Genomic DNA, 12,500 nt, shown 5'->3' on the forward strand with positions numbered 1-12,500 from the left:
GAACGCTCGCTGTGGGAACGTCATGGGCTCGTACTTCTGCCGGTGTCTGCAGGGATACAGCGGAGACGGACACTCCTGCTACGGTCAGTCACGCATGTCCTGACGACGGTGATGATGGTGATGAAGCTCACGAGTGTGTTTTGCTCAGACGTGGACGAATGCTCTCAGGACGACGGACTCTGTGAACAGGACTGCGTGAATCGGCCGGGGACGTACAGCTGTGTCTGCGGCGCTGGGTACGCCGTCACTGCAGACCTGCACAACTGCACAGGTGTGAGACGCTGATTCACTTCAGTGAGATTCGCTTCAAAGGGATTTAGTTCAGCTTGAGTAGTTTCAGAGTGATTCTCTTCAGTGATTCCTTTCAATTTGATTCACTTCAGTGCAATTCCCTTCAGTGTGACTCTCTTCAATTTGATTCCCTTCAGTGTGATTAACTTCAGTCCTATTCTCTTCAATTTGATTCACTTCAGTGTGACTCCCTTTAGTTTTAATTCACTTCAGTGCGACTCTCTTTAATTTGATTCACTTCAGTGTGACTCACTTCAGTCCTATTCTCTTCAATTTGATTCACTTCAGTGTGACTCCCTTCAGTTTGATTCCCTTCAGTGTGACTCACTTCAGTGTGACTCTCTTCAATTTGATTCACTTTAGTGTGACTCCCTTCAGTGTAACTCCCTTCAGTTTGATTCACTTCAGTGTGACTCCCTTTAGTTTTAATTCACTTCAGTGCAACTCCCTTCAGTGCAACTCCGTTCAGAGTGATTCCCTTCAATTTGATTCACTTCAGTGCAATTCCCTTCATTGTGAATCCCTTCAGTGAGACTCCCTTCAGTTTGATTCCCTTCAATTTGATTCCCTTCAGTTTGATTCCCTTCAGTGTGAACCCCTTTAATTTGATTCCCTTCAGTGTGACTAACTTCAGTCCTATTCTCTTCAATTTGATTCACTTCAGTGCGACTCCCTTTAGTTTTAATTCACTTCAGTGCGACTCTCTTTAATTTGATTCACTTCAGTGCGACTCTCTTCAATTTGATTCACTTCAGTGCAATTCCCTTCAGTGTGACTCTCTTCAATTTGATTCACTTCAGTTTGATTCCCTTCAGTGCGAACCCCTTCAATTTCATTCCCTTCAGTGTGATTAACTTCAGTCCTATTCTCTTCAATTTGATTCATTTCACTGTGACTCCCTTTAGTTTTAATTCACTTCAGTGCAACTCCCTTCAATTTGATTCCCTTCAGTTCAGTGATTCCCTTCAGAGTGATTCCCTTCAATTTGATTCACTTCAGTGCGACTCCCTTCAATTTGATTCCCTTCAGTGTGATTCCCTTTCATTTGTTCCCCATTCAGTGTAATTCCCTTCAGTGCGATTCACTTCAGTGTGATTCTCTTCAATTTGATTCCCTTCAGTGCAATGAAATTCAAAAGTTTAAATTCAGTTCAATTTAATACATTTGGTTGATAATTTTTAAATTGAATTTAATTAAACTTAATTCAGTATAGGTCCAGTTCACTTTAGTTTGGTTGAAACTGAATATTAATTTTTTTATTTAATTGGTTTTCATTTTGGATTTCAGTTTGAGTACTTTATTAGCATGCCGTTTGCCATGTTTGTGGACAGTTAAGCAGTGGATAATGAAATGAATCATCACACATGTTGTGTGTGTGTGTGTAGATGTGGACGAGTGTGTGAGGAGTAATGACACGTGTGAACAGACCTGCACAAACACAGCGGGTTCGTTTCTGTGTTCGTGTCAGCGCGGGTATCAGCTGCACATCGACGGACGCAGCTGTGTGGGTCAGTGCACTGTCAGCTCAAATCATAGCCGGTTAAAGAGTCCGTTTTGGAGTGGATTTTCTCTCCTTCACAGCTGGGTGTGTGTTTTACAGACATAGATGAATGTAAGCTACAGAACGGAGGCTGTTCTCACGACTGCACCAACACAGCAGGCGGTCACCAGTGTCATTGTCCCTCTCCTCTGCTGCTAGACCACCGCAACACCACCTGCGTCAGTACGTAATACTTGTGTGTGTGTTGAAAAGTATGTTTTTATTGACTTGCATGAATCATTTTAATAAGCAGCTCTTGTATTTAAAAATGTGTAAAAAAAAAAAAAAATCTCCTTATTTCTGTGCTTTTCATACTTCTTTTGCATGCATACGTTTTCTGTTTCGTGTATGCATGCATGTTTGGTATTTTGTATGCAAGCATTTTCTATCTTTTGTATGCATGCATTTCTTTTTATTTGCATGCATGCATTTTCTGTCCTTTGCATGGATGTTTTCTCTATCTTTTTCTCCATATTTTTTATTATTTGCATGGGTGCATTTTTTATCATTTGCATGCATGCATTTTCTGTTCTTTGCATGGGTGTATTTTTTCTATCTGTTGCATGCATGCATTTTTTATTTTTTGCATGGATGTATTTTCTATCTTTTTCATGTATGCATTTTTTTTTATTTGCATGCATGCACTTTCTGTCCATTGCATGGATGTATTTTCTATCTTTTGCATGCATGCATTTTTATTCTTTGCATGGATGTATTTTTCCATCTTTTGCATGCACTCTTTATCCTTTGCATGTATGCATTTTTCACCTCAATCCCTTTAATGCATGCATGCATATGTGTGCCTCTGTTTCGGCAGATGTGACCTCGTGTGCCTTGAGGAATGGTGGATGTGATCACATCTGTTCGTTGGGTGCTGAGGGTCACATCCAGTGCAGCTGCAGAGCAGGATGGGAGCTCGGCGCAGACCAAAGAACCTGCATTGGTAAAACATACAAAAAAAAAAACGTATTGACAGGCTCATATTATCCAGTACCACATACAGGGAATTCTTTTTATATATGTAATACACGTCAAATAAAAAGTGTATTTTTATTATGATCACATACTGATTGACTTCTTTCTGCGTCTCCGTCTGCAGATGTGGACGAGTGTGTGAGTTTTAACGGTGGCTGTGAGCAGGTGTGTGTGAATCATGCCGGCGGTTATAATTGCAGCTGTCGTTCGGGCTTCGACTTGCGTAAAGACGACCCGACGAGATGCCAGCGTGAGTCACACACACACACACATAATACCCCCAGATCATCCAGAACGCCCTCCTCACGACCGTACGTCGTTTTCCAGCGCTGTGTGAACCTGCCTGTCTGAACTCCGGAGTGTGTGTCGCTCCGAACGCCTGCGACTGTCCGCCGGGGTATCCAGGACCGGGATGCTCAGGTAATGTGTTGTGTGACCGAGTTTAAGACACGTCAGCTTTATTTATACAGCGCTCTTAACAATACAGACTGTACCAAAGCACTTAACAGTAACAACGTGATGGATTGAAACAGTTAAAGGCTTTTCTTTAGTGAACTGAGACGTCTTTGTCAGGTTCAGTTCAGTTTAAATAGTATCTGTGCAATTTTTCTTTATTACTATATTATTCTAAGCTTAATATGTCGCCACTTTTATGCATCTGACAGACAGTTTTATCTGAAGTGGCCTGCGTTTCGTTAAAGGGTTAGTTCTGTCATTATTTATTCACCAAACCGTAAGAGCTTTTTAACACAAATTAAGATATTTTTTTAAGTTTTCATTTTGGGGTTAAAATACTGTACAATGAATGCAAAAAAAATTAAGTTTCATGTTGAAAGAAATTCTTATTTTCACAAGAGTGCATTTAATTATTTGATTAACATGTGAAAATTACTAAATATTATCTTATTAATCCAGCTATTTTCCATGCGCATGTGTGTTAAAGTGTAATTTATTTCCGCGAAGCGCCGCTGTATTTTCAGTGTAGCACAATCCCTCAGAAAGCATAATAATACACTGATTTGCTGCTCAAGAAACATTTCTGGTTATCATCGATGTTGAAAACAGTTGCGCTGCGTGATATTTTTTGTGGAAACCGTGAGGCGCTTTATTTTTCAGGATTCAAAGGTGAACGGAAAGAAACCTCTTGTAACGTTGTAAAGGTCTTTAATGCATGCTTGCCGAATCAAAGTATCGACGTCATGCATGCGTATGGTTCTTGTATGTGTTGCTGTGTGTTTCAGCCATGTGTTCTCCACCCTGCGCTCACGGAGGATCCTGTATGAGGTGGAACGTCTGTCTGTGTCGTCCGGGCTGGACGGCCGACGGCTGCCACACGGGTAACGCTGAGCGCCTCTCACACACACACACACACACACACACACACACACACACGTGCTGATGCTGATGTGTGTGTTTCAGCCGTGTGCGAGCTGCCCTGCGCGAACGGCGGACGGTGTGTCGCTCCAAACACCTGCCAGTGTCCCTCCGACTACATCGGCCCGCAGTGTCTCACCCGTGAGTGTGTGTGTGAGTGTGTGTGAGTGTGTGTGAGTGTGTGTGAGTGTGTGTGAGTGTGTGTGAGTGTGTGTGTGTGTGTGTGTGTGTGTGTGTGTGTGTGTGTGTGTGTGTGTGTGTGTGTGAGTGTGAGAGTGTGTGAGTGTGTGTGAGTGTGTGTGTGTGTGTGTGTGTGTGTGTGTGTGTGTGTGAGCAGTGTGTGTGTGTGTGTGTGTGTGTGTGTGTGAAGTGTGTGTGTGTGTGTGTGTACTGAGGGTGTGTGTGTGTGTGTGTGTGTGTGTGTGTGTGTGTGTGTGTGTGTGTGTGTGTGTGTGTGTGTGTGTGTGTGTGTGTGTGTGTGTGACCTGAAGCAGTGTTTCCTCTAGACGTGTACTGAGGGTGTGTGTGTGTGTGTGTGTGTGTGTGTGTGTGTGTGTGTGTGTGTGTGTGTGTGTGTGTGTGTGATCTGAGCAGTGTTTCCTCTAGACGTGTACTGAGGTGTGTGTGTGTGTGTGTGTGTGTGTGTGTGTGTGTGCAGCGCTGTGTTCTCCTCCGTGTGTGAACGGAGGGAGGTGTGTGGACATCAACACCTGCAGCTGCGCAGACGGATGGACGGGGGCTCGCTGTCAGATCGGTGAACAAATACACGCTTTCTTTCTCTTTCTCTTTGATATCCGTACATTCGTCTCTGTTGCTTTTATTTGCAGCTATTTATAAATCCTAACCTGACACACACACGCTAACTCTAAGAGAAAACGGTCTGCGTTTTTTAATGCTGAAATGTAGATTCCCTAAAAGGGAGGCTTAGCTCACTTTTTTCATCAAAACACACACACACACACATTTAAAAGTTTACTCTGAAGGTTAATAATAAATATATTGATAAAAATAGAATAATAGAATAGGTTTTCTGTTTAAAAAGAGGACTACATTAGAAGTTAATTTTAATAACCAAACTGACCTGGAAACATTTAAACATTTAAATAAAAAAAATATTTTTATTCGATTTAAAATATATTGTAAAATATACTGTTTTAAAGTTCTGCAGTCAGTTATGTTTTCATTTTATATATATATATATATATATATATATATATATATATATATATATATTATTTATTTATATATTTAATTATTTAAAGAAATAAAAAATTCGAAAATGTTACTCAAAAGTGACAGAAAGACATTTATAAGACATGTATAATGATCAAATAAACATGCATGCTGTGTGTATGTGTGTGTGTGTGTGTGTGTGCGTGTGTGTGTGTTTCTCCTCAGAACCCATCAGGTGTGTGTCGCCGTGTAGAAACGGCGGGGTGTGTGTGGGACTCAACAGATGCCAGTGTGTGGACGGATTTACCGGAAGCCTCTGTGAGACAGGCACGTGACATCATCGTGACATCATCGTGACATCATCAAGTCACTCACAGAATTATTATTCTATATCATTATTCATTTTCATGCTTTCAAAGCAGCTTTACAGAAATTCATATTAATGATCATTTGTTCATTTTGATGACAGCATTAATTTATTTTTAAGAACTTTTAGGAAACATTTAAAAACATCATTAATAATTATTTAACAATCATTTCTTCGAATGGCGTCATTGATTCTGTGTCTGTGACATACATGTTTCACTCATCTATTGCAGTTCAGTTTGCAGTGATTTTTCTATTCAGTTATGTTTGCAGTGATTCTTTAGTTCAGTTCAGTTTCTGTTCGGTTCAGTTTGCAGTGATTCTTTAGTTCAGTTCAGTTCAGTTTTTGCTCGGTTCAGTTTGCAGTGATTCTTTAATGTAGTTTCTGCTCGATTCGATTTGCAGTGATTCTCTAGTTCAGTTCAGTTTAGTTTCTGTTCGGTTCAGTTTGCAGTGATTCTTTAGTTCAGTTTCTGCTCGATTCAATTTGCAGTGTTTCTTTAGTTCAGTTCAGTTCAGTTTCTTTTCGGTTCAGTTTGCAGTGATTCTTTAGTTTAGTTTCTGTTCGGTTCAGTTTGCAGTGATTCTTTAGTTTAGTTTCTGTTCGGTTCAGTTCGCAGTGATTCTTTAGTTCAGTTCAGTTTAGTTTCTGTTCGGTTCAGTTTGCAGTGATTCTTTAGTTCAGTTTCTGCTCGATTCAATTTGCAGTGTTTCTTTAGTTCAGTTCAGTTTAGTTTCTGTTCGGTTCAGTTTGCAGTGATTCTTTAGTTTAGTTTCTGTTCGGTTCAGTTCGCAGTGATTCTTTAGTTCAGTTCAGTTTCTTTTCGGTTCAGTTTGCAGTGATTCTTTAGAATCTTAATGTATTGTTTCTGGTGATTCTCCTTTTTAATGATGTGTGTGTGTGTGTGTGCGTGTGTGTTTGTCTGTGTGTGTCTGTGTTTGTGTGTGTGTGTGTGTGTATGTGTGTGTTTGTCTGTGTGTGTGTGCGTGTGTGTTTGTCTGTGTGTGTGTGTGTGTGTGCGTGTGTGTTTGTCTGTGTGTGTGTGTGTGTGTGTGTGTCTGTGTGTGTGTTTGTCTGTGTGTGTGTGTGTCTGTGTGTGTTTGTCTGTGTGTGTGTGTGTGTTTGCCTGTGTGTGTGTGTGTGTGTGTCTGTGTGTGTGTGTGTGTAGCCGTCACTACACCGTGTGTTCCTCCCTGTCAGCACGGCGGCGTCTGCGGGCCCCTGAACACCTGTGTGTGTGCGACGGGGACGAGCGGCATCCGCTGTGAGAAACTGTAAGACAACACACACACACACATGTCATGTTAGCGAAGTACAGAGCCCAGTCTGATCCTCGTCTCTCTCAGCGTGTGTCCGGTCGTGACGACGGTGGTCAGTATGGCCCGCGCCGTGAGGAAAGGCTTTCGGGAGAGTTACGTGGACCGCTGCGGACCGCTGGGAGTCCAGCTCTGCACTAAATACAGGTCTCACACACACAGGATCTGTCACAGAGCCACAAATTAACTAAGCTATATTTGCATAAGCATTTGTGAACGGCATGATTGTGCTAAAATCAGCGTAATTTTTATCCCAGTGTTTTAAAACCGTCTTGTTCTTTTTGCACTTTCGCATCAAGCCTGTATTAGTTTGCATCCCTGCTTTGCAACCGATTTCAACCCCAAATGCGTTCTCCGCTACCATTTAAAAGTGAAAGTCAGTGTCATTTTTTACGTCTTAGGGCTGGATTTATTCAGTCACGAATAATAGTAAAATTCTGAAATGTTTTTCCTATTTAATCAGCCGTTTTCCGTGCACATATGCTTTAAAGTTTAATTTATTTCCGTGAAGCGCGGCTGAATTTTCAGCATCATCGATATAGCATATGCACGATATTGTTATCCCTCGGGATTCGCCTGATTCCCTGCGTTGTGCACGTCTTTACCGGCACTCTGTGTGTGCTCTGTGCTCGTAGGATAAACCAGGCCCGCGTCTATCTACAGGCGTACAGAGTGGGCTACAAAATCCAGTGTCCCGAACAAACACGATGAACACCGTCAAGTCCGAACACACAGGCCCCCTCGTTCGGATGCAATGTGCTCGTGTTGTATTTTTACAGGCTAATAAAGGTATTTTTATGTGACTTATTTACACCATTGTGTGATTCGCTTGAACCGCTGTGCAAATGTTTAACTGAGGTAATCTGAAACTACCGAGGGAAGATGAAAATGCATGAGATATAAAGGGACTGAACTCCGTGAGGAGAGACGCCGAGCTGTTTCAAGACGTCTGAAGACATGTCTCTAGAGACGGAAACCAGACCGTCATCGGCCGGGGAAGAGCAGGTGACATCGTGCACGCCGTATAAACGGATCGTCGAGAAAGATTGCACGGAGGTCTCCTTTAAATGCAATGAAATTGTAATGAGAGAAAAACAGTAATTTTAGTTGACTAGTTAGGAACCAATTTACTAGCTGTTTATTAGTATTAATAAAATGCTTATTAATGCCTTATTCTGCACGAGCATATGCTAACTCAACAACTGCCTTGCCGACTATTAAGAGTCAGTCGTTAAAAGATTATTGAGGCAAAAGTTAATGCAAAAAATTAATACTAAGAACTGTCTCAAATGCATTTACAGTAAAATGTTATTTTTGTGGTTTTGAACTATATATTGAAATTGCATTCATTAGCTTGTTACACACTGTATGGATTAGGACTGAAATGCGCACAGATGTTGATTTAGAGTTCATTTCGATATCAAATTTTGGTTTTTCGTACTAAAATCCGATGAATGATAACTCGATCGCACGATGATGATGGTTTTGGTAAAATCGCACACAAAATGGTCAACAGTAGTCCTCCACGTTTAAATGTCAATGTGTTTTATTATTTGTATGTATCTTGTGTTACTGTCTGAATCGAATGATTCGCGATACCCGCTCCGAACATCTAAATGATCCGAAGCCCCAATATGAATCAAACCGCGCTCCGTAGTCCCGATCTAAATTAAAAGCTTCAGGAAGTACCAATCTAAATCATGCGGATTATTTGACTTTGTGGTGTGCTCTTCAAAGTCAAATAACCTGCGATACGTGCTTTGGAGAGCCGTTCTGAATCAAATGATTCGCTGCACGCGATCCGAACGGAGCGCTTCGAAACCGAATCGTTTTGCATTTGCGCTTCACCCATCACTATACGTCTTCTTTAAAACCATCGCGAGCGACGTCGAAACTCTTTTTTGATTCGCTTTTGCGAGTGAATCGCTCGAACTGAATCGAAGGCGCGCGTTCGAATCGATCCAAGCGGCTCCAGTGCAAATGACTCACTCCAAGTCCCTGCTATTAATGTAAGAACCGCTCGTTCAGGTTAAGCTTCTGGATTTGAGTTCTGGAGACCCTCACGGCGCTGGAATCAAGCCGATAACCTTTGTGAGACAGGTGAGACGAGTTGTTCATTGCTGCTAAAATAAGTGATATATTGAGCATCAATCACTGACTGAATAACAGCCCAGAGTGTGCTTCAACACCAGCGACTCTGTTGGCTTTAATGCACGCTGCTTCTTGTTGTGAATGATTCATCGGTGTGCGCTAATGCCACGAACACCGTGTTTTCCTCGTAATCTGTCGTCAATATATAACAGCTCGTGCTGATGAACGATCTTCTGCTCTTGCTGTCAGGTGGCGGCTGGATGTATGTATCCCAGAATCCTGCGGGGCGACGCTCTTCCTCCCGACGCTCGACTCCGAGCCCAAAAACTCCTCAGTCACTTTGATGGAGGCAGTGTCGGTAAAAAAAGAAAAGAAAAAAAATTATCAGTGCATATGTTGCGTTGTTTTTTTTATATACTTTTTTTAACCAGACTCAGAAACCAAACAATAATTACTCATTTAATTTTATATAATTATAATAATATATTACTGTGTTACTCATAATTATTAAATATATAATATATAATTTTTTGTGTATGTTATATAAAACTATAAATCTATATAATATATAATTTAAGCTTATATATATATATATATATATATATATATATATATATATATATATATATCTATATATGTATATATATATATATATATATATATATATATATATATATATATATATATATATATATATATATATATATATATATATATATATATATATATATATGTATATATATATATATATATATATATATATATATATATATATATATATATATATATATATATATATATATATATATATATATATATATATATATTAAATTAGGTTTTTCTCAGATCAGTCTACATACACCATAACAGCAAAGCAAAAACAGAATTGTTAGCAAAAAAAAAAAAAGGGGTTTAATAAGTACATTGCATAAGTATTCAAACCCTTAGCTCTGTGTACTGTAATGTCTGTGACTTTGGTAAGCTTTCCTGTGATCTGATTGGCTCCCTTCTCCGTCCAGGTTCATACACTGAGTCCTGTGGATCAATGCAAGTGAGGAACACTATAGCAAAGTATATTTCTCTGCGGGACGGCGGCGTCCCGTCCAGTCCAAAGCACGTCTTCATCACTGTTGACGCCCAGAGAGCTTTGATGGTACGAGCCAAAATCATTTCTTCCTATTTAAATCATCTGTAAGTGATTTATAAAAACTGAAAATGAATGCAGGTGATGCTGCGGCTGCTCTCTCAAACAGAGGGCGTGTCTGCGGTTATGATCCCAGACCCCGCCCCTCACACGCTGACACCCCTCCTGGATAGGATGGGTGTGGTCCCGGTGACCTATCAGCTGCAAGAGCAGAGTGGGTGGAGCTTCGAGAGGGCGGAGTTAAATAGAGCCATTCGGGAGTCAAGAGGGCGTTGCTTTACACGGGCTATTTACATCAGTAACCCCGGTAACCCCACAGGTACACCACAATATATACACAATACAGTATATTAATAATGATTTTGCTGGTAATTTAATATTAGGCAGGACACTGAATATTGTGATAATCTGAGCAGCTTCTTCTGATAACTTGTATAACTGATAACTTCATAATTGGATATTAAGATGTATATAAGATGCATATAAGATGTTTCGACAGCGTCACTGATTTAAAAAAGTAACTGTGAGGGTTTATCTCACAATTCAGACAATTCGAATATATGAACTCTGAGAAAAAAGTCGCTTTTTAAATTATTTTTTACACATAAAATCAGAATGGTGAAATGTAAAATCAGAATTGTTCATTTCTAAATTGTTTACCTAATAATGCAATGTTTTCCACGCATTGCTACGACAGCGTTTCGGTGCCACCTTAAAAAAAAAAAAAAAAAAAATGTTAAATTAAAGTTAGATTAAAGTCAAAATATTGCGAAATATAGTCGAAATATTCTGAGAATAGAGTCGAAACACTGCGAGATTAAAGTCGACATATTACAAGAATAAATGTTTTGAGAAAATGCCTAATATTTTGATGTAGCCTTTTTCAAAATCTGTCAGTTTCGCGAAATACAAACAATAGAGGCGCCGGCGCAATCACTTGCATTTTTTTCCAGTGGAAACAAAATATCCCACGCCGTCGTCTTTTCTGATAAAGAGAAGAGTAAAACGTCATTCGTAACGATAAAGGGGCCTGCTTTTAATCTGTGTGCGCTCACAATATCAACAAAACGCTAAAAAAATACAGAAAACAAGCATGATGCGTTTCCTGCCTTCTTGCCTTCGGCTTTAATCTCATAATATTTTGACTTTATTCTCGTAATTTCGACTTCATCTGCAAATCATTATGACTTTAATCTCGTAATTTGACATTTTTAATTTTTTTTAAACGCTTTAAATGCTCAGCCCTACACTGCAAAAAAATGCTTTTCAAGACATTTTTTTGTGTTAATTTCCCATCGTTTAATTAAAGGAAGCGTTAAAAGGTAAATTGAAGCGTTAAAAGTTTTGAGTGATATGATCTGTTTGATCTTTTGATCTGTGGCGCCGGAAGTGATGCACTTCTTCATACTGCTAATGAAGAGCTATGCTAACGCTGCGAAATGCTAAACTGTTTTCCAGGTCACGTTCAGAGCAGAGAGAGCATTCGGGAAGTGATTCGCTTCGCTGCAGACGAACGTCTTTTCCTGTTGGTCGATGAGGAAAGTGTTTCTCTCGTTGACGCGATTTGGTCGTGTTTTTTCGCTTTTCCGTAAGGATGCTTTCTCTCTCTCAGGTTTATCAGGACACCGTTGCGGACGGCTCAGAGTTCGTGTCCTATAAGCGTGTTCTGGCTGAGATGGGCGAACCTTATTCTGATGGAGTTCAGCTGGCCTCGCTGCATTCGCTCTCCAACGGCATCATGGGAGAGTACGCTTGCACGTGGCAAAAAAATGACTCTCTTACTTAGTGCTTTTGTCTCGTTTTCTAGTATAAATATGTAAAACGAATCGAGCAAAGCGTTAAGGCTTAGGATTATTTTTCGTACCCTGTTTTTTGCCTGTTAAAAAAAAAAATAATTTTGATCTTTTTTTGTCTCGTGTTCCTTGTAAGTTAAATTCATCTTCATTCAAGCACTTTTAGATATTTGTATTAGAAAACAAGATAATATTAAGTAAGAGAATTATTTTTTGCAGAGCAAATCAATCTTTCCTTATATAACATGAGAAAATGAACATCAAAGAAGTCTCTTCCGTGCACCAAGGCTGTACTTTTTTTGTTTAAAAAGGCAGTGAAAACTGTGAAACGTTATTACAATTTCTATGCTAAACGGTAATTTACCGCTGTGGCGCGCGCACTGTAAAAAAAAGATTCTGTCGTTTTTACAAAAAAAAACGCTACATTATATACAAA

At 39.9% G+C, this 12,500-nt stretch overlaps 2 protein-coding genes across 4 annotated transcripts in view; both read left to right on the forward strand.

The window, feature by feature from the left end:
• The window catches only part of si:ch211-221n20.8 (fibropellin-1), a 13,015-nt gene extending 5,168 nt beyond the window's left edge, over nt 1-7,847 (forward strand). Inside the window, exons 9-22 of one of the 2 annotated variants that reach the window (XM_043219515.1) lie at nt 1-83; nt 149-271; nt 1,677-1,799; nt 1,892-2,014; nt 2,649-2,774; nt 2,931-3,056; nt 3,134-3,226; nt 4,048-4,143; nt 4,226-4,321; nt 4,839-4,934; nt 5,579-5,680; nt 6,889-6,994; nt 7,067-7,183; nt 7,672-7,847. The exon at nt 1-83 is cut by the window's left edge and continues 40 nt beyond it. In XM_043219515.1, coding sequence (XP_043075450.1) covers nt 1-83; nt 149-271; nt 1,677-1,799; nt 1,892-2,014; nt 2,649-2,774; nt 2,931-3,056; nt 3,134-3,226; nt 4,048-4,143; nt 4,226-4,321; nt 4,839-4,934; nt 5,579-5,680; nt 6,889-6,994; nt 7,067-7,183; nt 7,672-7,747 — 1,486 coding nt within the window. In that variant the 3' untranslated portion in view covers nt 7,748-7,847. The remainder of the gene's footprint in view (nt 84-148; nt 272-1,676; nt 1,800-1,891; nt 2,015-2,648; nt 2,775-2,930; nt 3,057-3,133; nt 3,227-4,047; nt 4,144-4,225; nt 4,322-4,838; nt 4,935-5,578; nt 5,681-6,888; nt 6,995-7,066; nt 7,184-7,671) is intronic. The other variant, XM_043219516.1, reaches the window with a different exon arrangement.
• A 71-nt stretch (nt 7,848-7,918) lies between these two features.
• LOC122324830 (alanine aminotransferase 2) overlaps nt 7,919-12,500 on the forward strand; it is an 8,115-nt gene continuing 3,533 nt past the window's right edge. Inside the window, exons 1-7 of one of the 2 annotated variants that reach the window (XM_043219518.1) lie at nt 7,919-8,041; nt 9,065-9,136; nt 9,377-9,485; nt 10,147-10,280; nt 10,353-10,590; nt 11,730-11,809; nt 11,884-12,017. In XM_043219518.1, the coding sequence (XP_043075453.1) occupies nt 7,994-8,041; nt 9,065-9,136; nt 9,377-9,485; nt 10,147-10,280; nt 10,353-10,590; nt 11,730-11,809; nt 11,884-12,017 (815 nt within the window). In that variant the 5' untranslated portion in view covers nt 7,919-7,993. Of the gene's footprint in view, nt 8,093-9,064; nt 9,137-9,376; nt 9,486-10,146; nt 10,281-10,352; nt 10,591-11,729; nt 11,810-11,883; nt 12,018-12,500 lie in introns of both variants that reach the window. The other variant, XM_043219517.1, reaches the window with a different exon arrangement.

This window comes from Puntigrus tetrazona, chromosome 20, assembly GCF_018831695.1.
Source record: "Puntigrus tetrazona isolate hp1 chromosome 20, ASM1883169v1, whole genome shotgun sequence".
NCBI lineage: Eukaryota > Metazoa > Chordata > Actinopteri > Cypriniformes > Cyprinidae > Puntigrus > Puntigrus tetrazona.